Source organism: Equus quagga, chromosome 8, assembly GCF_021613505.1.
Source record: "Equus quagga isolate Etosha38 chromosome 8, UCLA_HA_Equagga_1.0, whole genome shotgun sequence".
NCBI lineage: Eukaryota > Metazoa > Chordata > Mammalia > Perissodactyla > Equidae > Equus > Equus quagga.
The window spans coordinates 8,365,636-8,389,742 of NC_060274.1; the positions used below are offsets into that span (position 1 = coordinate 8,365,636).

General features: G+C 45.4%; 2 protein-coding genes and 2 non-coding genes across 4 annotated transcripts; 3 read left to right on the forward strand and 1 right to left on the reverse strand.

Annotated features, from left to right (window-relative positions):
• Positions 1-315: 315 nt before the first annotated feature.
• Positions 316-10,041, forward strand: TCP1 (t-complex 1). The gene is made up of 12 exons (XM_046668995.1): positions 316-547; positions 1,762-1,847; positions 2,056-2,184; positions 3,227-3,324; positions 3,700-3,810; positions 4,049-4,230; positions 4,623-4,749; positions 7,775-7,950; positions 8,320-8,443; positions 8,749-8,941; positions 9,095-9,258; positions 9,739-10,041. Exons 1-12 carry the CDS (start codon positions 484-486, stop codon positions 9,953-9,955), a joined length of 1,671 nt encoding a protein of 556 aa, XP_046524951.1. The 5' UTR covers positions 316-483; the 3' UTR covers positions 9,956-10,041.
• Positions 3,481-3,618, forward strand: LOC124244320 (small nucleolar RNA SNORA29). Its single transcript, XR_006889964.1, has one exon. It is a non-coding gene; the product is annotated as a small nucleolar RNA SNORA29 (small nucleolar RNA).
• LOC124244316 (small nucleolar RNA SNORA20) lies at positions 8,503-8,632 on the forward strand. The gene has a single exon (XR_006889961.1). It is a non-coding gene; the product is annotated as a small nucleolar RNA SNORA20 (small nucleolar RNA).
• On the reverse strand, positions 9,949-21,549 carry ACAT2 (acetyl-CoA acetyltransferase 2). Its single transcript, XM_046669000.1, has 9 exons — positions 21,408-21,549; positions 20,614-20,748; positions 18,403-18,584; positions 16,960-17,077; positions 13,482-13,625; positions 12,574-12,696; positions 11,838-11,992; positions 10,780-10,890; positions 9,949-10,359 (listed from the first exon to the last, which is right to left on the reverse strand). Exons 1-9 carry the CDS (start codon positions 21,460-21,462, stop codon positions 10,189-10,191), a joined length of 1,194 nt encoding a protein of 397 aa, XP_046524956.1. The 5' UTR covers positions 21,463-21,549; the 3' UTR covers positions 9,949-10,188.
• Between the last annotated feature and the right edge of the window lie 2,558 nt (positions 21,550-24,107).

Genomic DNA, 24,107 nt, shown 5'->3' on the forward strand with positions numbered 1-24,107 from the left:
CTCAGCTCAACCTGAGAGCTCAACCCCTCCTGTCACACCCCAACTCCAAGCCCCGCCCTACCCACCACCTTTTCTAGAAGGCACTAGAATGCGCAAAGGCGCACGCGCAACCCATGCCTGGGGAGAAGCCTCAGCCCAGTGCCTCCTTCCTGCAGCGGCCCCAGATCCTGACTTCCGTTCTCCTCCCTTCGCGCCCTCCTCATCCGCTCTCTTATTGGGCGAAAGTGCTGGACCCGCCCTCTTCCGGCTGCTGACTTCCTGCCCACTCTCTCTTCTCACCCCGCCCCCTGTCCTTTCTTTCCCGCCCTGCCCTGCGGCGGGCCCGGGGAGCGGGGAGCGGTGTTCCCAGCAGTCCCCGCGGCGTCGCTCGGGCCCGTTCCGCGCTGCCGCCGCTGCCGCCGCTGCCACCGCCGCCCGGCCTCGGGACCGAGCCGCTCGTTGCCTGCGGTGTGAGCGAAGCTCGACGTGTGCCCTGCGGCGAAGATGGAGGGGCCGCTGTCCGTGTTTGGGGACCGCAGCACCGGGGAGGCCATCCGCTCCCAGAACGGTAAGGGCGGGCGAGGCCTGAGTGGGCCGGCGGCGGTGCGGGCCCCCAGCCCGCCCTGCTGGGCCTGTGGCTGCCGGGCTTTCAGTTTCCTTCTCTTTCCTCAAAAAGGCCTCCTCCCGGGGCGGGGGCTCTCCGACCCCCGCCGGTCTGGCCACCTCGAGGGGGCGCGGCGGCCCGTAGGGGAGGGATGCCCGTGGGCACTCCACGTTTGGGGAGCTGCGCGGGTGGCGGGGTCGGCCGTGCAGGTCCAGGCCCTGGTGTGGGAAGAGCGCTTCCGGCCTGGAGAGCGAGTCCCGCGCCCCGGCACGTGCCGGCCACGCCGGGAGGCCCCCGCGGTCCAGTGCCTGTGCCCCTTCTGTTCCCCTTCTAAGCGGGTGGAGCGCGTGTCCCGGCCACGGGGCCTCGTTCTAGGGCCATTCACCGGAAAAGGCTGGGTTCAACTGCTCGTTTCCCTGGTGGGCAAATGGCCGCCAAGAGATGACTTGCCCGTTGCCCGCCTTCCACTCACCCCCGCCCTCCCCCGGGATCATCTGCAGTGGATGCGGGTCCACATCCAGTTCTCACCCCACTTGTCGCTGGCAGCTTTTTGTACTTAGCTGCCCAGATTTTAGTTGCATGTTAGCGTGAGCGGTGCTTGAGATGGATTTGTCGACGTAAACCTTAATACGAACTAAGGCATTTGTGGTGGTTGAGCCTCTCGAGAGCGTTTACCCGTTGAAGTCATGGATGCCTGTCGATCTTACCGTTGTTTGATAGGTTCTTAATTTTTGTCTTGGGCGAATTTGAAGTAAGTTAGAACCTTTGGATGGCCGATTTTTTGGTTCACAAAGACCATGTTGATTTTAACAGTGTAAAGGAAATAACTGTCAAAATCTGAAGGGAAAGGCTGATATGGATCTTTTTTCTTTTGCGTGGAGGAGTAGCTGGACCCGGAATTATAAGCAGTAGATGACTTTTATTCTATGGGGCAATGAAGTGGATACTTTTATATTAAAACACTTGGCATCCCATTACAGATGAATTCCAATGGAATTTTGCTAGTCTTTCCCTACCCATATTGGACTTTCAGGAGGTAATTTTTAAGTAATTAGGGTAGACTTGTAGATTTGGAAAACTCACAAGCTGTTGGATGTCGTTTACTTTCTTTAGGCCAAAACGGTGGCCTTTTGGAGTAGTGGATTTTTCTAATTTCATTTCTTTTTTTATTTGTACAGTTATGGCTGCAGCTTCTATTGCCAATATTGTAAAAAGTTCTCTTGGTCCAGTTGGCTTGGATAAAATGTTGGTGGATGATATTGGTGTAAGTACACCTAGATGTTTGTTACTTTAAAGAAAAAAGGTAGTTTTTAAAATATTTTGCTGTCAGATTATTTGTTTTTGTCAGAATGCTGGTGTGGGAAAGTGTAGTAGAAATGAATCTGTATCGTAATGGGGCTGTGTTAATGTAGAGGATGTCTTGTTTTTCCAGATGACTGTTGTCTTTCTTTCCTCCTCTGCAAATTTTTTAGGATGTAACCATTACTAATGATGGTGCAACCATCCTGAAGTTGCTGGAGGTAGAGCATCCTGCAGCTAAAGTTCTTTGTGAGCTAGCTGACCTGCAAGACAAAGAAGTGGGAGATGGAACTACCTCCGTGGTAGGTAGTCGCCGAGTGGGAGAGGGTAAAGCCTAGTGGTTGTCCTAGAATTGAACTTTCAGAAAGGGAAACTGAAGTCAGTCGTTTGCTTCTGTGTCAGAAATAAGTTCCATCCTTGAGAGGCAGGAAATTTAAGTTGTTGCTTGGGTAATGATTCAGAAACAAAACTTGAAAGGTGATGGTTATAGCTAGGTTGCACAAGTTAGGTAAAAAAAATAAAATTAAGAGAGAATAGTTCCCTCATTTTAAATGTTGATTTTCACAAGTTTTATGAGTTTTTTCCCCCTTCAGCTATGACAATATTCATAGATCACGCAAAGGTTTTTTTTTTTTTAATAGTCTCTTTTTTATGTTTTGTTTTCTCATCCCCCTTTATGACCTGAGGCCTGGAAGTTTCTAAAGCCTTGTGTTTATAATTATCTAGAGAAAAAAATGTTACCAGTTTTTTAAAAAAAAAAACAAAGGTGTTTTTATATTTTAAATGCTGACAGGCAGTCTCATGAGTTCAGAATGGGATTGCAAGAAAGTCAGTGAACATGGGATCAATAACATGATATAAACTCTTTAAAGATCATCCATAACACCGATGTAGTAGAAACACTGTTATTTGGTAAAGAACACATAATTTGCTCTAAAGAAACAAGCAATGGTTTGTGGGGAAAATATTTTTTAGTGTCCTTAGGAGGATGATTTTTTAAAATAAACCAAGTAATAACTTAAAATAGTACAGGTCTTTGAGTACTCAGACTTTTCATTGAGCTTCTCTTGAGTGTTTAATCTTTAAAGGTGATGGATGTCTAGTCGTCTGTTGTACTGCAGAACTGGCTTTATTAGAGCATTTTTTTGGCTCCATCTAGTTTTGGCCATTTGTGTGTAAAACTGCAAAGAGTTTCCTTTTTTTTGTTTTCTGATAACCAGTTATTCGTTTCACCACCATCACCGTTCTGGTTAATAACATCTGAATCATTTTAGTATTCTTACATATGCGTTGCACATGTTGAATGTCAGAGTAACATTAGAGCAATGGATGTTTTCTCCACAGGTTATTATTGCAGCAGAACTTCTAAAAAATGCCGATGAACTCGTCAAACAGAAAATTCATCCCACATCAGTTATTAGTGGCTATCGACTTGCTTGCAAGTAAGATTCTTTGCATGCAGCGAGAATTTTATATTATTTGATATCAACAGTGTGTTCTTTAAATGTTTTGATTAATGACTAAATTTTGTTTTGAAAGAGTGTGTTTTATCACTCAGGTAGTAATATTTGAAGTCAGAAGTGGGACCAGTATCCTTTTTTCCCAGTTGACTACCACATTTTCTCCTAAATAGATTTTAGTGGCTATGCTTATGGGATAGACTAAAATTGCCATGATCTGAAGAGGGAGGATTTGTTTGTGTCCTCCTCCTATATGAAATGGCTGGACAAAGTTGGTGCCTGTGACATTTTGACACTGACTTAAGAAAAGTTTGAGTAGTGGATTTTTAAGTGTTTTCTCTCCCACATGTTAAACAGGGAAGCAGTGCGTTATATCAGTGAGAATCTAATTATTAACACAGATGAACTTGGAAGAGATTGCCTCATTAATGCTGCTAAGACGTCCATGTCTTCCAAAATCATTGGAATGTATCCTTGTGATGGTCCGGTCAAGTTTAGGCTATAAAGTTAGGGGAAGGGTGATATAAAGTGTGGGTAAAAGTCATATGTGTTATAAATAGTGATAAATAGGACTCTAGCATTTTGATGGTGTAAATAATGCTAGTTTCTTTGATGAGATTGCTAAGAGGAACTGCCTTTGCATTAACCTTGATTTTCATGTGCATCCATTGTCCAAGTTTCTTGTTCTCCTTAACTGTTGGCTTAGAAATGGTGATTTCTTCGCTAATATGGTAGTAGATGCTGTGCTTGCTATTAAATACACAGATATAAGAGGCCAGCCTCGCTATCCAGTCAATTCTATTAACGTCCTGAAAGCCCATGGGAGGAGTCAGATGGAGAGTATGCTCGTCAATGGCTATGCGCTCAACTGTGTGGTGGGAGCCCAGGGTAAGGCTTGGGATTGGGTCGCGTAACAGGAGTACGAAAGGTTAAAATTTGCTCTCTGTGGACTGCGTACTGTACATCTTCAGATGAAGTATTCAAGACGTGCGCCTGCTGTTCTTTAATGAAGCCCAGGGGGGAAAGGAGATTGTTTATTGCCTTGTCAGTTTCTCTGTTGTAGCTTAAGTGCATATGACTTAGGAAAAATGCAAGTTAAGAGAAAGTACATGCATTTAATGCCATAAAAATTTGTTTCTAAGGTTAAAAGTAAAATCTAAATTTGTATGTTTACATATTACATGGTTTTTCTGTGCTGCTATTTATTATGCTTTGAGTTGTTTTATAAAATGTAGTCTTATAGTTGCTGTAAAGGAACTTAATATTATGTTTAATTATAGGCATGCCCAAGAGAATAGTTAATGCAAAAATTGCTTGCCTTGACTTCAGCCTGCAGAAAACAAAAATGAAGCTTGGTGTACAGGTGGTTATTACAGACCCTGAAAAACTGGACCAGATTAGACAGAGGTATGTTGAGAGATTATTTTTGGCCTTTGAAAGGGGTGTTTGTAAATCACCCTTCTGTTAGAACAGGTGACAGTTAACTGGAAAGAATGAGTGCTATATCTCATAGATGATGGCAGGTAACCAACCAGTCACTAGGTGGCAGAGTATGGTGATTATGCAACTGGGTTTTTTTAAGTGTGAATGTCTTGGAGGATTTCAAAAATTCACGTTTTTAACCAAACTATTTTCCGTAAATTTCCGGGAAAATTAGAAAATGTGATGGTGTTTAAACAGATTTGGAGTGATAGAACTTACATGAAAATTGGGCTTTTTGTGGAATTTTGGTTTTATGGGTGGATTGATATTACAGATATATCCAGGAATGTGCTTCCTCCAATAAGCCTTACAGGAACCCAGCAGTGCAGTGTTGACTGACACCTGCTGCCCGCCAGGTCCTAGGGGCACAGACGGTGCGATTCATTGGTTGGCACGCCAGAGAGCTGGTGTGCACATGGTCGGCTACTGCTCTGCACTTTGCCTAACACTTGACCCGTACCATTCAAATAGCTTTTTAAATGGTTAGTTGGTTAGTTTAAAAAAATGAACAGTGACTGAACTAAATCTACGGGAAATCTTTGCCAAGAGTCAGGAATGTTGTCATCTTTTAAATCTATCTGTATGTGTATACTTTCCTTCCCTCCTTCCTGATGTAACAAAGTGTCCTTCCAACAAAGGCCCATCCCTCTAGAATAAGTGTTCCCAATCCTCTTGCCTCCTGCCTTGAAGTCTTGTTTCATGGATTGTTCTTTCTCAGCTTCTCAAGTGCATCTTCAGCTACTAATTCTCCTCTTCATTCCTTTCTAGCTTCCACTTATAGCTCTCTTATCTTTCAGTAGAAGCCTCTTGCTCACATATCCTGCTCCAGTTACTCTGCGTCCTTCTCCAACTCTTATAGCCAGGTGTCCCGAGTGATTTACACAAAAACTTCCCTGGTGCTTTACTTTTTCTTCTTATCCTCTTTTCTGTTCTGCTCTCCAATGGAAGGTCACTTGTTAAGGTCACTTGTGACCGCTTAGTGTTCACTACACACTTTCAGCTTTCACTTGACCTTTATCAGACCCTTGACTACTTGTTGAAAGACTTTTGGAGGGAGGAACGACTGTGATGCTGCCTTGTCAGTATTCCTATGCCTGGGCGGCCACCATCTCATTCTGCTCTCCCCAGGATAACTCATCATTCCCATGACTTCAGATACTGTCTCTATGCTGGAAACTCTAAAATCTAGTTCTCTGAGCTCCAAACATACCTGTGATTGTCTAATTGAGTGCTGCTTAAGCATCTCAAAATTAGCGTGTCTGGAACTGAACTTGTGCTGATACCCCCGCATCTGCTTTTTGCCCTGTTAGTGATGAGGACCCCTCTACTCAGGGAGAAAACTAGGAAATAGCCCTAACTCCTCTGTTTACCTAATACCCTTTTCCCTTCTCATCTGTCACCAAGATCACTTGATCTCTGTCTTCAAATTAAATCTCAAAATCACCTGTTTTCCCTTTCCATTCTCTCGCTCACGCTATTGCAGAGTCACCCAAACTGGGCATCTGGGTTTCACTCTTGTCCCCTCCCAGGTGGTCTTCCACACAGCAGCCAAGTTGATCTCATCACTTCCAGGGCCCTTAGAAGGTTTCCCATTGCCCTGGGATAGATTTTTTAATTCCTTACGTATTCTTTTCACTGTGGTCCAGCCACAACTGGGACTGGGGTCCTCCAAACTTCCTCCACGGGCCCCTAGGAAAGTTCCTGCCTCTGCCTTTAACATACTCTCTGCCTACTTGTTGACTGGTTAATTTTTTACTTACTCTTTAGGTGATCAGTCTCTCAAAGCAGCTTTTCTTTCTCCTTCGATCTAAATTATACTCTGCCGTGACTCCTATACTCCACCTTCCATCGGCTGCCTGCGGTCTCTAACCCTGTGTCTGTGTGGCTTTGACTGTAAGTGCTAAAGGTAGACTGATTCCCCTGATTTTGTAGTCCTGTCCTTAGAGTGTCTGGCACACAGTCTTTGTCAGTATATACAGAGAGGTTTATTTGGAGGTTCATCTTTAATTCGTTTCACTTTAAAAATTCTTTGATCTCATTGCTCTTCTTTGATAAGTGAAATGGCTTTAATTCTCTATATATTGACTATTTTTCAAATCTGTGTCTCTTCCGTCAGCTTTCTGGTGATTTCCATGCTCTATATGAGTGCCCCTTGGCAGCTTCACAGACTAACGCAGGGACCAAACTCATGTTGTCGAAAACTGAACTGTACTTTCTCATCCTGCCTCTAACCTATTAGTATTTATTTCACTCCAGGAGTCAGTGGCTGAACCTCCCAGCTACCCAAGCCGTAAACGTTGACTTCTCTGTTCAGGCCATCTGTTCTCAGCGCAAACATTCCTGTCTCTCTAATTATTGCCTCCTTGCCTTTAGTCCTTCATCTTTGCAGTGAGGTTTCCACATTAACATTGGGATCCTTTTGAAACACAGATTCGATACCACTACTACTCCTATTTAAAAATATTAAACTTCTTACCAGTCCAGACTCTTTGACATCCCTACAAGGTTCTTCATTTTCCGGTACTACTGGGAATTTCAACTCTTGGCCCCTCTCTCAACTCCAGACTTTCCTTGTTCCACCTGCCAGGCTGGATTTATGCCTCTTGTGTGCTTGTAATCTGCATTCCACTGTAGTAACCCTTGTCCCTGGGTTGCAGTTGGCAGTCTCTCCCCCTGCCAGATCCTGGAAGGCAGGGACTCCTGTTTCCTTTCTCACCACAGTGCTTGGTTAGGAACTCAGATTGGGGTAAGGGAGAGCTAAGTGGTAATTTTTAATTCCTTGAACTTTTCTATAAATTGTCTGAGAGATATTCTGGTCATAGAAGTGGAGGAATGGTTAATATGACTTAATCTGCAATTTTGTGAAAAATACTTAATGGAACTTAGAGCTATATTGTATAAAAAACAGAAGACAACTTTGGGTTACTCCTCACATACTTGATCTCTGTAGAGAATCAGATATCACCAAGGAGCGAATCCAGAAGATCCTGGCAACTGGGGCCAACGTTATTCTCACCACTGGTGGAATTGATGACATGTGTCTGAAGTATTTTGTGGAGACTGGTGCCATGGCAGTTAGAAGAGTTTTAAAAAGGGACCTTAAACGCATTGCTAAAGCTTCTGGAGGTATGTCTTGTGCCAGCTCTCAGATACAATACTTCATGTTACTTTCTGTGACTATGTCTCTTTATATTGGAATGTTAACGCTTAAGCAGCTTCAAAAACAGAACAGTTTTTACTCAATGCTTTGTGCTACAAATACATTTATAGAGCCTTTTTTTTTAAATATAACTGGAAAAATTTTTTAACTTAATTTCACCTTAAAATGACAGTTTCATCTTAAGATAAAAGGACAATTGCTTATCTGCTGCCTAACTGTAAACCTTCAACTTGTATTTATATATCAGTTTTATCATAAATGTTTCTGAATCTAAGACAGGATACGAAAATATTCATGGGAGTATTGTTTACAGATCTTTGTAATTATCTTAATAGCAACTATTCTGTCAACCCTGGCCAATTTGGAAGGTGAAGAAACTTTTGAAGCTTCAATGTTGGGACAAGCAGAAGAGGTGGTGCAGGAGAGAATTTGTGATGATGAGCTCATCTTGATCAAAAAGTAAGAGCTACTTAGTAAATTATAAAGCTGCACGGATTTTATTCATAAGAACAGATCACCTTCCCATTGATTTGCTGCTATAGTCTCTCAGTGATATGAGCAGTTATACGCATGGGATAAAATAATACTGGGCCATTGTAAATTGAGATGGAATAACCATTTCATCTCTTCTGCATGGTCAAGACATGGCTTCTATGTCCAAATGTCCTGTGTAAGCAGGATTTAACCAAGACACTTAACAGTGAATTTCTGTGTAGACTTACTTTATGAAAGAATTAAGAATTGCACTTTATTTTTTTTAACAGCACTAAAGCTCGTACATCTGCATCAGTTATCTTACGTGGGGCGAATGATTTCATGTGTGATGAGATGGAGCGCTCTTTACATGATGCACTTTGTGTAGTGAAGAGAGTTTTGGAGTCAAAATCGGTGGTTCCGGGTGGGGGTGCTGTAGAAGCAGCCCTGTCCATATATCTTGAAAACTACGCAACCAGCATGGTAAGAACATCTAGAGACCCGTGTTCTTTTCGACATGGGCCTGGGAGGGATCATTTGGGCATTTTGTTAATGTACCTCATCTGAGACCTTAGCTGCTGCTTTGGGTGTTAATTTCTTCCTTCTGTGAAGATGGCTCATTGTCTGTCTTCTTAGGGGTCTCGGGAACAGCTTGCTATTGCCGAGTTTGCAAGATCTCTTCTTGTCATTCCTAATACACTGGCAGTTAATGCTGCCCAAGACTCCACAGATCTGGTTGCAAAGTTAAGAGCTTTTCATAATGAGGCTCAGGTTAACCCAGAACGCAAAAATCTAAAATGGTAAGCATACAATCTCCCTGTCTTTTTCATTGTCATCTGTATAGCATCTGTGGTAGTTTCGGGGTTTTTTAAAATTCATGAAGGATGACTAGTGATTATATTAGCATTGGTGTGTCTGGTTAACAACCCTGGTTCCTAAGCTCGCCCTGCCTCTGTGGGTAGAGTGACCTCCCCTATAGGAGGGTCCCACAGAGACAGGGGAGGTGACTTTTGGGTGAGCCATAGCCATTTTGAAGCAACTCCTTTATAAGATAAGTGATGTTTAGAAACAGTTTCTTTACTGCTATCTAGGCCTTTCTACAACTCTTTCAGTGCTGGCTTTGTTATTCATAATCAACTACTTGAATCCTAAAGGGGCCTACCATGAATAAGGTCCCAGCATTTCCCAAGATTAACATTTGGATGAAATAGCCTTTAAAGGGATGGGATGTGTGTGTATTATGTAAGAGGCCATTTAATAGTTTTTTCTTAAAATTGCAGGATTGGTCTTGATTTGGTCAATGGTAAACCGCGAGACAACAAGCAAGCAGGGGTGTTTGAACCTACCATAGTTAAAGTTAAGAGTTTGAAATTTGCAACGGAAGCTGCAATTACAATTCTTCGAATTGATGATCTCATTAAATTACACCCAGAAAGCAAAGATGATAAGCATGGAGGTTATGAAGATGCTGTTCACTCGGGAGCCCTTGATGGCTGATCTGATTCTCTTTTATTTATAACAATGTTAGATGCAATTGTCTTGTACCTCGAGTATTACATAATTAAAGTACAACAAGCTGTCAAGCCTGGGTTCTTGTGAGGTGGGAGATGGTTTCCGTCCTCACTTTGGTCCTCTGACTTCACATATTATAGCTTAGTAATTATAGCTTAGTATCTTGTTTAAAAACAAATAAGGTTCAAGGTTAGTTTAAGCATGACATTTAAGCAATTTCATCCTCTCTGAACACACATTGCTATTCCCATCCCACCCCCAATGCAGAGGGCAGCAACACCACGATGGCCGCCCTGTCTCTCCAGTGTGTGTAACAGAGTAACAAGAATCCGACAGCCAGATGCTCCAAGAGGATGGCCCAAGGCTATAGCCCCTCCTTCAACGTTGACCTAAGGGGAAAAGATTTATATCATTTATTCTGTGGGCACAGGGTTCAAATTCTAAACTACTACCTTTCCTCTTAATGTTGTACCAGTAAACTATCCTTTTAAGTTCAATTTTTAACTGCTTAGGAACTGGTTTATACCCCTGTGACATCCATCCCAACTACCCTCCCCTTCTTCTTAGTTTAAAAGATAGAAAAATGCCCTGTTCGTGTTGGAAGTAAACTAGTGCAGCCGCGGTCTTTTACCTTGGGGAGCAAGATGAGTGAACTCCGCGTCCCAACAGGACCTTAACCCAGTACCCACCACTGCTGCCTGGCCGGCACCAGGGCCGTGTCCTCTAACTGCACAGAACTGATGAAACTTAAAATTGCGCTGTGAATGGTCATTTGCAGGCTCTCCTCAGGACTGCGTGCTCATGCTTACCTTCTCTGGGTTTAATCCCAGTTCTTTAGCTATCGCAATGGAGAGGGCTGCAAAGGCTTCATTGATTTCGAATACGTCAACATCCTCCAGTGACCAGCCTGCTTTTGCGACCTAAAGGAAAGATGAACAGTCTAAAAAACTTGAGTGGAACCAGTCTTCACTGAAGAAATAAAAGCAGAATATAGTGTAGGATAGTGAAGGGTCTCTTAAAAACTGTCACTTTGGGGGCCTAGTGATATCACGCATTTTGCCTTGCTAACACCAATTCTAAAGGGTTAAGGATAAAACTTCCCTTGGAAATTCTAAACTCTCTTAAATTTTGAACCAGTAACATCTGCTCCAGGTAGGTGAGGTGAGATAATAGAATCGGTTCTAAAAAGCATATGATGGGACTGGCCCAGTGGCGTAGTGGTTAAGTTTGTGCCTCACTTCTGCAGCCTGCGGTTTGTGGGTTCAGATCCCAGGTGAAGACCTATACTGCTCGTCAAGCCATGCTGTGGCAGTATTCCACATACAAAATAGAGGAAGAGGGGCCAGCCCTGTGGCTGAGGGGTAAGTTCGTGCACTGCACTTCAGTGGCCCAGGGTTTTGCCAGGGCCCAGGGTTCAAATCCTGGGCATGGACATGGCACCGTTCATCAAGGCATGCTGAGGCGGCATCCCACATACCACAACTAGGACACAACTATGTACTGGGGGGCTTTGGGGAGAAAAAGGAAAAACAAAAGTCTTCAAAATAGAGGAAGATTCGCATAGATGTAAGCTCAGGGACAATCGTCCTCACCAAAAAACCCCCCAAAAAACATGATGCAAATGTTCATGGCTGCTCCTTGTAGGGAAAGAAAACTAAACGAATAAGCTTTAAGGCTAATGGAAAGAGTTTCATAAAAGGGAAAGAAAGCAAATGAAACCTGATAGGAATAAATATGAAAACAAAATCCAGCTCAGTCTTGGCGTTTTGGAATGGAAAGGATCTGAGCAAAGGTTTAAAGAGGGCAGAAGTTAATATGGAATTAGAAGTTACAAAGGACAAGTGCCAACATTCAGGATTAAACTCACAGCTTGCTTTATTGCTGGAATTGGTCCTATTCCCATAATGGAAGGCTCCACGCCTGCTTGTGACCAGGAAACTATCTGTGCTAAAGGGGTAAGCCCACGATTATCAGCTTCAGACTTCTTCATAAGAACCACAGCTGCAGCACCATCATTTATTCCTGTAAAATACGAATGTCTTGATTTCTAAAAAAATGTTCATTAACTTCACTTAGGTATCTATGTCTACTTTGTAACACCTGAAGATGTGGGTTAAATTATGCTTAACATCTTGGCAAAGCCATTTGCCATAGTTCAGAAAACAGTGTAATTACAAATGGTAAGTTTGGCAATATGACATAATTGACCCCAGAACATTCTAATGGGAGAAGGCGTGGAAAGATTAAAGCAGTGGGGGAGGGGAGATTAATGAAAAGAAATGGAAGAAATAATCCAGATGGCACAGGAGGTATTGGGAACTTGGTTTTGGAAAAGTAGAAAGGTGGTAGATAAACTTGTGGGTTCCTAATTTGCTTTTTCATCCATATGTCTTGTTAGGACGCTGGGAAACCAAATCCACTCTTTCAGTGTCTATATAGGTTCAGTCAGTAATCAGATATGGAGAAACTACGTTTTTCCCTAAAGCAACTAAGACAAGGTTTTAGAATAATTTGCGTATAAGTAAAAAATGGAATGAAAGAAGGCATAAACTTGGTAGACACAGAAGATGGTACGCCTCCCACTGCCCTTCCGAAAGCCTGACCTGAAGCATTAGCTGCAGTGACTGTTCCTGTGCCATCGGTGAGAAAGTAAGGCTTCAGCTTAGACACAGCTTCTAGGTTGCTCCCATGGCGAGGAAACTCATCTGTTTTAACTTCAATACGACCTAAAAAAGGAAAATCAATTACCCAAGATAAGTACAGAGATGGCAGTCAATGAGCTAGGAATGGTGGATTCCTCAGATACAATACAAGGATTCATATTTGGAGAAAGGTTTATTAAAAAATATTTTCATTCCAACAGGAGGAAAGTACACACAAAAATCGTATGTTAAAATCTTTTATGAGCGCTGTCTCCATGAGACTTGGAGCGTTTCCCATATTCACAGCCCTGTGTGAGGAAGGCTGCTATGGTTTGGGGCCAAGGACTTGGCTGGTGACAACTGGCTGGATGGGGGAGAGTCAAAGCCAATCTCATAGGGACTGGACACAGATGTCAGGGACCAGTAACAGAACTTGACTGGGACACTCCATTTTACACAATGGCAACGTGACCCCAAAGATCTACCCTCAAGAAATAGGAAATGCACACGGAAGCCACAGGAGGTGATGGATGTTCACTTCTGAGGAGATGTAGCCTGTAGGGGCAAAAGGTCAGCCGCTGCCTCCTAACAACCGTGAGCCGACGCTCCAGTTTCTCGAGACCAGCTGCACCCACATAGCCATGAGGGCACTCTGGGACCAAGAGTCTAAATGCTGACACGGCTTCCCCTCACCCCATAAACACCCCCTGCCCCATATTCAGATGTATCCAGGACATGGCTTTTCTTTGCAACCTGAAAGCCATAACTGAGACAATTTATAAACATTCCTATATATTATCCTTTTGGATATTACCCTTACCTATAAATAGCCACGTTGATGTTTAAAGCATTATGATGTATATACCCACCTTTTCTGGAAGATACAAAAACTGGTACAATCTCTTTGTCAAAATGGCCGGCTTTCTGTGCATTCTCTGTCCTGTTCTGGGACAGAACTGCAAGCTTGTCCTGTTCTTCTCTACTCACTTGCCATTTTTTGGCTACATTTTCAGCTTTTAAAGAAAAAGATAATAAAGCAAACAAACATCAGAGGCTTTCCTTTCCCCATTTCATCACATTGGTACTTCTGTTGAAAATCAGTATTTCAGTTTGGGTCTGTTTCTGAGCTCTGCACTCTGTTCCACTGGTCCACCTGCCTATCCTTAGGCCAAAACCACAGTTTTGAGTACTATAGCTTTATGCTAAGTGTTAAAATCAGATAGCCTAAGTCCTATTTTCTGTTTTGTCAAAATTGTTTTGGCTATTCTAGGTTCTTTGCATTTCCATATAAATTTTAGAATCAACTTGTCAGTTTCTAAGAAAAAGTCTGCTGCAATTATGATAGGATTGTACTAAGGCTATAACTCTGCACATTTTTTAGTGACTGTGGGATTACAATATGTACCCTTATCACAGTCTGCTTAGAGTTAATACTGTACCTCTTCACATACAATCTAAGACCCTTGTGACAATATAGTTCTATCTCCCCCATCCTTAGTGCCAATACAACCACATATGTTGGAAACCCTACAATACAGGGCTATGTTGTTGCTCTACACGGCCATATGTTTTAAAGAAATTAAGAGAAAAAAAAGACCACCTTTTCTATTTACCCGCATAGTTATGATTTGTGGTGCTCCTCATTTCTTCCTGCAGATCCAAGTTTTCATCTGGTGTCAGTTCCCTCCAGTCTCGGGAACTTCCTTTAGCATTTCTTGTAGTGTAGGTGTGCTGGCAACAGATTCATTTTTTTTTAATCTAAAAATGGTCTTTATTTCACTCTAATTCTTGAAGGACGTGTTGACGTGATGTGGAATTCTGGGTCGACAATTTCTTTCAGTACTTTTGTCCCCTGGCTTTCACTGTCTTCGATGAGTTATCTGTCATTCATATTGTTGTTCCCTTGCCCATAAATATGTAGTTTTTTTCTGGTTGATTTCCAAATATTTTTACGTTTAGTTTTCTTTTTCAGTAGTTTTACTGCAGTTTCCCTAGGTGCAGCTTCTTTCTTAACCTTCTTGGTGTTTGAACTTCCTTTTTCATGAGATTTGGGAAACTTTCAGCCATTATTTCTTCAATATTTTTTCCTGCCTCGTTCTCTCTTCTGACTCCTATTCCACCCATGTTGTCCAGTTTATTTTGTTCCACAGGTCACTGAGGCGAGGCGCTGTTTATTTTTTCTGTGTTCTTCAGGTTGTATATATATTGCTCTATCTTTAAATTCACTGGCCCTTTCTTCTGTCCCCAATTTCCTGTGTAGGCCTTCCAGTGAATTTTTCATTTCAGATCGTGGATTTTGCAGTTCTAATGTTCATTTTGTTCTTGTCCATATTTTCCCTTTTACTGCTAAGATTTCCCCCATCTGTTCCTCCACTACAGTCATGTTTTCCTTTATATCCTTAAACATAGGTAAAATAGCACCTTTAAAATCCTTGTCTTCTAATTCCACTATCTATCATTGTAGGGGTCAGATTCTATTGACTGATTTCCATCCCCTTCCTGGTTATAGGATACATTTTCCTATCTCTTTGAATGTCTAGAAATTTCTTACTGCATGCTGGACATTACAGTTGCTATATTGTTGAACATCTGGATTTTATTATCTTTAGCAAGTATAGAGTTTTGTCCCAGTGGTTTAGCAAGTATATTGAGTTTGTCCAGTGGGTTCAGTAAGGTCTCACTCTGGTTGGTCAGAACTCCTATGTCTCCCAGCAATCTAGGAAATCTCCATTTGATTCACAGCTCCCTAGCCCTGTTTTCTTCTAAGTTTTGTGGGGTGTTACCCTGCATGTGCACAGTGAAGTATAGGACCAAAGACTTATGGGGACCCCACAGCAGATTGGTGGAGCTCCTCTTCTTTGCAGCTCTTCTCTCCAGTACCCCACCCCACAAACTCCAAGCATCTCAGCAGCTCCAAACTCCAATCTCTGCCTCCCCAGGTCACTGTGGCCACAGTTCCCCCAGGGAGAAAGCCCGTGAGAGTGGGGCTTTCCCTTTGTTCAAGAATCTCAGCTTTACATGATTGTTGGTTGACATGTGAAAACAGTTGCTTGATATATTTTGACCAGTTTTGTACTCGTTTCTAGTAGGAGGTCTGGTCTTCACTAATTACTACATCATGGCCTGAGCCACTATCTTTTCTTTTAAGCAACAGGAATTTATTTTCTCATAGTTCTGGAGGATAGAAGTCCAAGATCAAGGTGTCAGCAGGTTTGTTTGCTCCTCAGGTCTCTCTCTGTGGCCACCTTCTCACTGTGTCCTCACACGGTCTTTCTTCTGTGCCCACATCTCTGGTGTCTCTTCCTCTTCTTATAAGCACACCAGTCAGATTGCATTAGGGCCCACATTAGAGATCTCATTTTAACTCAATTACCCCTTAAAAGGCCTTAACTCCAAATACAGTCACATTCGGAGGTCCTGGGGGTTAAGGCTTCAACATGCAAATTTTGGAAGGACAAAATTCAGCCCATACATCTTGGAAAAGCCTTGAGAGCTGAATTTTTCATGACCATCTGTGGTGATGCCGAGACAGTTAGTTGGACCCACACTCTGACAAACTGCCCTAGAGCTATGACAAGTAAGACCCTGGTACGGCACACAGCACCTTCCGTGGTCTGCCCACAATCTCCAGCCTTCTCTGCTGCGGATCTCACTCACACAGTGATGGAGATGCCTTGAGCTTCTCACTGTTCCCACATCTCCAAGCTCTTCCCTCCCTCCCTGCATTTGCCCACACTGTTCCCTCGGCTTGGAATCTTGCCCTTCCCCCCCCATCCTTTTCATATGGTTTTTATTCCCCATAGGAGCAAAGCCATTGCCACACGCATTTGAGCAAGATGCTTAACTCTAAAATTAAATGTCCCTTCTGTTCTTAAGTTTTACATTTACATGCAGTAAAGACATAAGTTCTTTCAATTTTCCAGTTGCTTTCCCAGTAAACCTAGACCACAGGAGCTTTCCAGATGGATGCCTAATGAAGTCCTGATTGTGTAATGCAAAGAATACAGCTGGGTACCAGAAATACTAGTTTATCTCTGACATTGCCTCTGCCACAAAACCACTATTTGTGGGCTCTGGTTTCTTCACGTGGTCAAACGAGAGATGGATACAGAAGAACTCTGAGGTGCTTCCCACCTCTAACATTCCCTGATAATCAAGGAGTCACAAAGGAGAGAGGGGCTATTTCCTCATTTCATTCATCAAAGGGGAACTGTCTCTGTCATCAGGGATACAAAATGATCAGGACCTGGTTGCTGCCCTTGAAGAGGAAAGCCCCGCAAAGCGGATTATTATCTGACCTTTCTAACCTTTTTACAGTCCGTATGTTTTCCGCTATATCTGCCTTACCTGTAATGCCCATATGATAGTTGTGAAATGCATCTGTAAGCCCGTCGCAGAGGATACTGTCAGTGAGTGGCGTTTCCCCCATCTTGACTCCTGTCCTCAAGTGAACCAAGTGAGGAGCCTGGAAACAAGAAAGACAAATGGATTTAGGCTTGGATGTAACCAGCCCTCTCCTTATGTTCCCACTGAAATGATCCAGTGGTTCCTCAGTCTTCGCCTAGCCCCCCTTGTGACTCCGCAGTTCTGGCCCATCCTCCTCCTCCTCACCCAGGGCCCAGGGCCTGGGGCCCCGGAGTCAGCTGACTACTCCACCCTGCCTACTCTTGGGAACCTGTTACTCTCCTCCCTACCTATTTCCATTTTTCATCAGACCTATCCATTCTGTGTCTTACTTCCTTAAGAATTTCATTTATTCTTTCCAAAGAGGCGACTTGTTACCTGTTAAATGAAGAGTTCATCTAAGGCCTTAAGTGATGATAACAATGTGCTACTTATTTTGATGGGAGACATAATGCCTATAGTGAGAGTAACCAGGTTGCCTAATTAAATGATGGGAGTGATTTCTCGGTAGGGGGTCCTCTTAACTCCTACCAATTCAATAGCAGCTATAATAGAATGGAAAGTCTTGGAGTCACAAGATCTGTACTCGAATCCTGGCTCTGGGCCTCAGTCTCCTAACTTATAAGTTTGGAATGATGCCATCTACCCCGTAAGGGCTGTTGTGACTGCATGTATGAAAACACCTCATAAAGAACCACAGAGATAGCAGTGTGGTCCCATCAGTGTCACTCTGAAGTGTGTGCCACCTTCAGCCTACCTCTTCCTGGGCCTCAGCAAAGGCTGGGCTGGACTGCCTCTGCCTAGGGCATCCCCCGCTCAGACCCTGCACTGCCTGTAGGAAGCAGGGCATATAGTTTTTCCTTTCCACCACTGTGCCAATTTGAGGGCTGGAACTTGGTGAAACAGACTGCACCTGGCAAACCTACTGGAGAAGGGCACCACTCAGTGGTCCTCTTTCCCATGTTCTACACCCCCAAAAGGTCAACCAAATTTGGTCCCTAGGTCCCTTGCCATGTGCAGGAAGGTAACTGGCAACATCTGTTTTTGACTTTTCTTCACAAAAAGAAAGAAATTTAAGACCAAGGATATCAAGCAACTAATGCTATATAGGTTTAGTTCAGAAAATATTTTACACTTTGGTAACATTTTCAAAAAAATATATTGTGTTCCAATCACACTGGTTGACAGGCTTTTTCTTCAACCTGGATTTCTCATCCACTTTGAAGAATAATTAACCTTCAGGTAGGGATCAAAGTTGAACCCATTTTCCGTTGATTTGCTTACTGTTGGGCTCCAGCTCTGATATGCGTCAATTAACTCCACGATGGCAGGGACATGAGTTTATCAGCAAGAGGTCAGGGACAGCCATCTCTTCAGAGGCCTTACCTTGCTCATACTTTCCATGCCTCCTGCAACCACGATGCTGGAGTCTCCGATTGCTATCGACTGGGCTGCAAGGCACACAGCTTTCAGGCCTGACCCACAGATCATTTGGCAGCTCCAAGCTGGAACAGAGTAGGGGATCCCTGCACCCATACTGGCTTGTCGAACAGGATTCTGCCCGCAACCTGGAAGAAGAAACACAGAGGCCTCTGAGCAACCAACGAGAAAAACAGCAAGTACACACAAAATCCGGAGACTGCCAACTGGGTCTCCTGCCACTACTCAGCCAAGCCACGTTCCCACGAGAGGCGAAAAGGCAGGTGTACTCTCTACATATCACAGTCTAACCTTTGAATACATACTCTCTTGTGCAGTTCTACAGATATTTTATGGATATAAGCTCTCTTCTCCACAAAGAAGCTATGAATACCTTAAGAAGGAACTGTCCTCTTGATCTTTCAATAGGATGTGGAAAAGCACACACTCCCTCATACACACGGGGCAGAACTTGGGCATTGTTCATGTTTCTAACTAGGGCTATTGCTTCCATGATCGTGGCTTACGACCCCTGGGAAGGTAAAGGGTTGTTTACATATGAAATCCTCTGATAAGAATCACTTCTTTGGGGGGCAGCCTGGTGGCATAGTGGTTGAGTTCACACGCTCTGCTTCAGTGGCCCGGGATTACAAGGAAAAATAGGGAGATTTGCAGAGCTAACATCTGTGCCAATCTTCCTCTGTTTTGTATGTGGGATGCCACCACCACATGGCTTGATGAGCAGTGTGTAGGTCTGCACCCGGGATTGGAACCCGTGAACCCCAGGCCGCTGAAGTGGAGAACGCAAACTCAACCACTGTGCCACTGGGCTGGCCCCTCAAGGTTCCTGCTTTTTAAGCTACTGTGAATTACATATGCATTTAAGTAAATAATTCCTTTATAAAAATTTTATGTATATATTCATAATCCCCATCTTCAGGTACTTAGAGTTGAGAAATGAGTGCTGAACATGATTAATCAATACTCCTGCATTTAGCAGAATATGAGCTCCATGAGAACGAGGATTTCTATCTGATATGAACATTGCTTATCCCTAACTGACAGAAGAGTGCCTGGTGCACAGCAGGGGTCAGTGAATATTGTTACATGATTGTGGAGGGCACCTGAACACCTGAGGACAGATGTGGGTTCAAGTGCTAGCTCCAGTTCAACCTGTGACCTTGGATAAGTGACCTGACCTCTGAAAACCTCACTTACTTCTTTGTAAAGTGGAGATAATATGATGCAATAGACTTACTGAGAGGATCAGAGAGAAGTCAACACAGTGCTATAAAGGCCCAACACTTAGCAGGCCCTCAATAAACAGAGCTATGATATTTCTTACAATTATGTGGAGATACTGTAGAGGTGAGATGTTGAAGAGATAACAGAGAAACCAGAGGTGGAGCCCCCTGGGGCCACAGACTAAGTCTGAGCTATGGATGTGAGAAGGAAGAAAGGAGAGGCCGCCCGAGGCAGCCGCCGGTCTGAGCGTGTTTCTCATGTTTTAAAGCCTTGGAGAGTCACAAGAAAGTGGCATGCTTTGACCTTAATGTCCAGAAGGACAAGTTGAGAAAGGAAAATGAGGAAGAGCAACTACACAACTAAAAAATAACGACACACAAAAATGGGCCAGGTCTCAGATAGGGTAAGGACAAGAGTAAGTTATAAGTGAGCATTACCAACTGTCACTATGAATAATCAGAATTTATGCCTCTGAGTGAGCATGAAACTAGTTATTAATAACTAATTAGGAATTATCAGAGATCGATAGTCCATAAACCCAGTGTGACTCAGAAGTGGGACTCGGGCACTCTGGTGACTCACCTATGCCCACCCAGGGAGTGATAGCCTGAAGTGCCACCTACCTTACCAGCTCACGAGAAGTGAGCCTTATGGGGCGAGGGCCTCCGGGTGCTATGGAGCCCCATCCCCAGCACCTAGCACAGGGCGAGGCACAAAGGAGGAATTCGGGACACTTCGTGAATGTGTGATCCCTAGGGAAACAGGGAGGGCGGTGCAGACTCTGCCACGTGCCTGGCTGGCCCTGCGTCTAGACATGGGAAGCAGTGGAGGACGGCGGTCTAGGTTCCGCAAGAACACAAGTTTCCGCGTGTGCGTTTGGTGATGGGCTGCTTCTGAGAAACCTCATCTCTGTCCAGGTCACCGACCAGTTACCTGCTGCCAAAACGTGTCCAAAGATGACCTCTGACACGTCTTCGGGGGCCACGGCGGCCCTCTTCAGGACTTCTTTGATGACAGTCGAGCCCAAGTCATGGACGGGCACGGTGGACAAGGCACCATTGAAGGAGCCTAGGACAGAAGGGAAGGCGACAGAGGAAGAGGGATACCCCCGCCCAGGCGCCCGCGCAGCTCGCAGGGGTGCAGAGCGGACCGAGCAGCTGACTCGCAGCAGCCGAGACCCGGGCCCGGGGCCCCCAGAGCGCGCCTGGAGGCCACGGACCCGCGGGAAACCCGCCCATCTATTCCCCAAGTCCCAGCGGACGGGCGCAGCCCACGCTTCCCTAACAAAGGGGGCGACCCTCCCGCGCCCGCACGGGCTTTGAAATGATCACAGCACTGAGGAGATGGAGGCAATTCTAATCTGGTTCTACCAGCGCAACCCCTCCGAGCGCCACCGCTCGGACCACCCAGCCGCCCGGCCGCGGCGGCCACACGGCTGAGGTGGCGCCCCACCGAGCTGGCCAATCAGGGGCCTCGCGAGAGAGCGCCTCTCTCTGCCAGCCAATGGGAGAGTCGGGCGGCGCGGTGGCTCAACAGGGGCAGCCAATCAGAGCACGCGGAACGGAGAGGGTCTGAACGGGTGAGGAAGGGGCGGGGCTGTCCCGCAGGTTTGAGGAGGCCCGAGGCGTCGGGTTCCGGGGATCCCAGGGGCCCCAGGGGTCCCAGGGTCCCCGCGGCCAGGCCGGGCCCGCGGCTCAGACCCCGCGCCAGGCCCGCCGGCCACTCACCAATGATGGTCCGCGCCGCCGAGACGATGACCACGGGGTCTGAGCCTGCACTCATCCTGCCGCCCGACTGCTTCTCGTGCTGCTGTCGGCCCCGCGTCGCTAGCGAGTGAGGCAGAGCCCCGCCGGGCCGCGGGCGGACAGGGGGCGGAGCCGCCCCGCCCACCGCCTCCGCGGACGCCGGTGCGCAGGCGCGGGGGCGGGGCCAGGCGCGGGCGCCGGGGCCGCGGGCAGAGGGCGGCGCCGCGGACCGGGGACTAAGACAGGCACGTCCCGCCACCGTCTCAGAGCGTCATCTGAGTCCCCCGGTGTGGTACCTTCTGTCCTGATGTTTTTGTTTTGGGAGAGAGTTGGATTTTTTTGAACTTGATGTTTTTTGGAGCAGTGAAAAGTGGGGGGGGGGACAGAAGAATGTCCCGTGTTCGGCCGCGGCCTCGAGTTCCCGGGGCGAGAGTGTCGGGAGCGAACGCGGCCCCTGCAGGCCTGCGGGCTCTCTCATGGGTGCCTTTGCCCTCGGGGCTTCCGAAGTTCCTCTGCTTCTTGCCTGGGCGCCTAGCATCATTCACTCGCTTAGGGGTTCACTCTGTTCTCCACGGTGCACACCCCCGGGAGGACTCCGCGCCCTTCCGTGCGGTTGGCACCACGTGCCTTTCTTGTCCTGGGAGCTCAGCTCTAGCGGTGGCTGTGCGGGGAAGCCTGAGTGTCGTCGTGTCCCAGCGATCCAGAGGTTTCCTGTGCTTGACAGTTTGGACAAGCTGAAAGGAGAAGAGCTGTAATAACAAGTTGGGTCACTCTTCTGTTTAAAACCCTTAAAACTTCCTGTCCCCTTCTGGGCAGAGTTCAGCATCTTTCAGAGCGCTCTGGGAACCTCACGACCTGGCCCCAGTCCCCTTCCAGCCTCAGTTCTGGCTGTTTTCCCCGGACACACCCCATAGTCTTGCTCTGTCTTATTCTCTCTAGCATCTAGAACAGTGTCATGTACATAGTAGAGACTTCATTAATGCTTATCAAATAAATGTTAGTGAATTTTCATGATATTATTCAAGAGCTCTAACAGTCGCCAAGAGCTGCAGGAGGCCCCATACAGAGAGGCTAGAGTCAGCCACAGGTATGGAGTCTTACATAAGTTTGAATAATAATTAACATTGAACAATCATCAATTACCAATATTGGTAAGGTGTGTTTGTGTAAAGGGTAAACACCTGGGTGGGGTGATCAGTGACGGCTGGAATTTCATCACTATTTAGAATAGAGGAGGGCGCCAGGTGGCGCAGAGGTTAACACACGTTCCACTTGGGTGGCCTGGGGTTTGCCGGTTCAGATCCCTGGTGCAGACATGGCACTGCTTGGCAAGCCATGCTGTGGTGGGCGTCCCACATATAAAGTAGAGGCAGATGGGCACGGATGTGACCTCAGGGCCAGTTTTCCTCAGCAAAAAGAGGAGGATTGGCAGCAGATGTCAGCTCAGGGCTAATCTTCCTTAAAAAAAAAAAGATTCCTTTATAAAAAAAAGACCAGACAATACTTTCCACCTCTTTCCCTGGAAACAGTTACAGTGATCCATTCTCAACGTCCATTTGACTCCAAATAATTAGTCTTAGTCCTGGCCAATGGTTTCAGAATGGACACGTGACCCAGTCTTGGCCACAAAAGGTGAAGGGAAGCTTGCTGGGTGGCTCTGGGAAGGTATATATCACTTCTAAGAGATACAGAGAAGTTGGATCCTTTCTCCCTTTGGACGGTGTGGTGTCTTGGTGTGAGGGTTAGAACTGCTGCACCCACCTTTTCAGCATGAGGTGAGCCAGCATGACTGTAAGGCCAACACATTGAGGACAACAGAACAGAGATGGAAAGAACTACGGTCTTTGAGGACATCTTTGAGGATAACCGTGGTGTCCATTCAACCTCTGGTCTTCCAACTCTGTGAGATCAATTTTCCTTATTTGTTTAAGCCATTTTGAGTTAGGTAGGCTGTTCTGTTGCATGCAACTGAAACATCCTGATTCATCCGGGCTCACTTCCTGGCAGGAAGCGAAGATTTTTAGATGTTCAGTAAATCAAAGAGAAACAACCTAATATGCTAGGAGGGAAAGGGTTTCTAGGCAGGCATGCAGCTTGTTGAGAAGAACACTGGAACAAGAGAGCTGTATCGCCAGGTTGTGTGGACAAGGTTGACAAGCCTGGGGAATCCTCCTGAAGAGCTTTCAAGTAGATTGAAAACTCGTTAGGTCCTGGGAACCTGCATTAGGACTTGGCAGAGATTTGTGGATGGGCCACAGACAGCAGAGAAGATGGCTAGAGCACAGGCCCCGTCGGTGGGCTGATAGAGAAGTTTCGAAAAGCCTGGATAACTGTTTCCTTGGGGAGAAGCCCTTTGGGTCTGGCATAGTGATGGGGTCAGCAATGCTCCCTAAGAACTCAGCAGCACACTCTAAGCGTCTTCTGTCTAGAACGTGTTCCCTGTCCCGAAACACGAGAATCCAAGGAATTTCACACACTTGTTCCTAAGCTTCATGCTCTATTCTAGATGTAAAGTCCCCTTATATCTCTGACCACCCCTTAGTCTCCTTCATGGACTTCCTTCGACTGCCCCTTAATATATCTCCCAAGGTTCTTACTCTGCCCCAGCACCGGGGTAATACCAGTCACTGCCCTGGCTTCAGTTACCACCTATAGACTGACAACACTGAAATCTCTCTAACC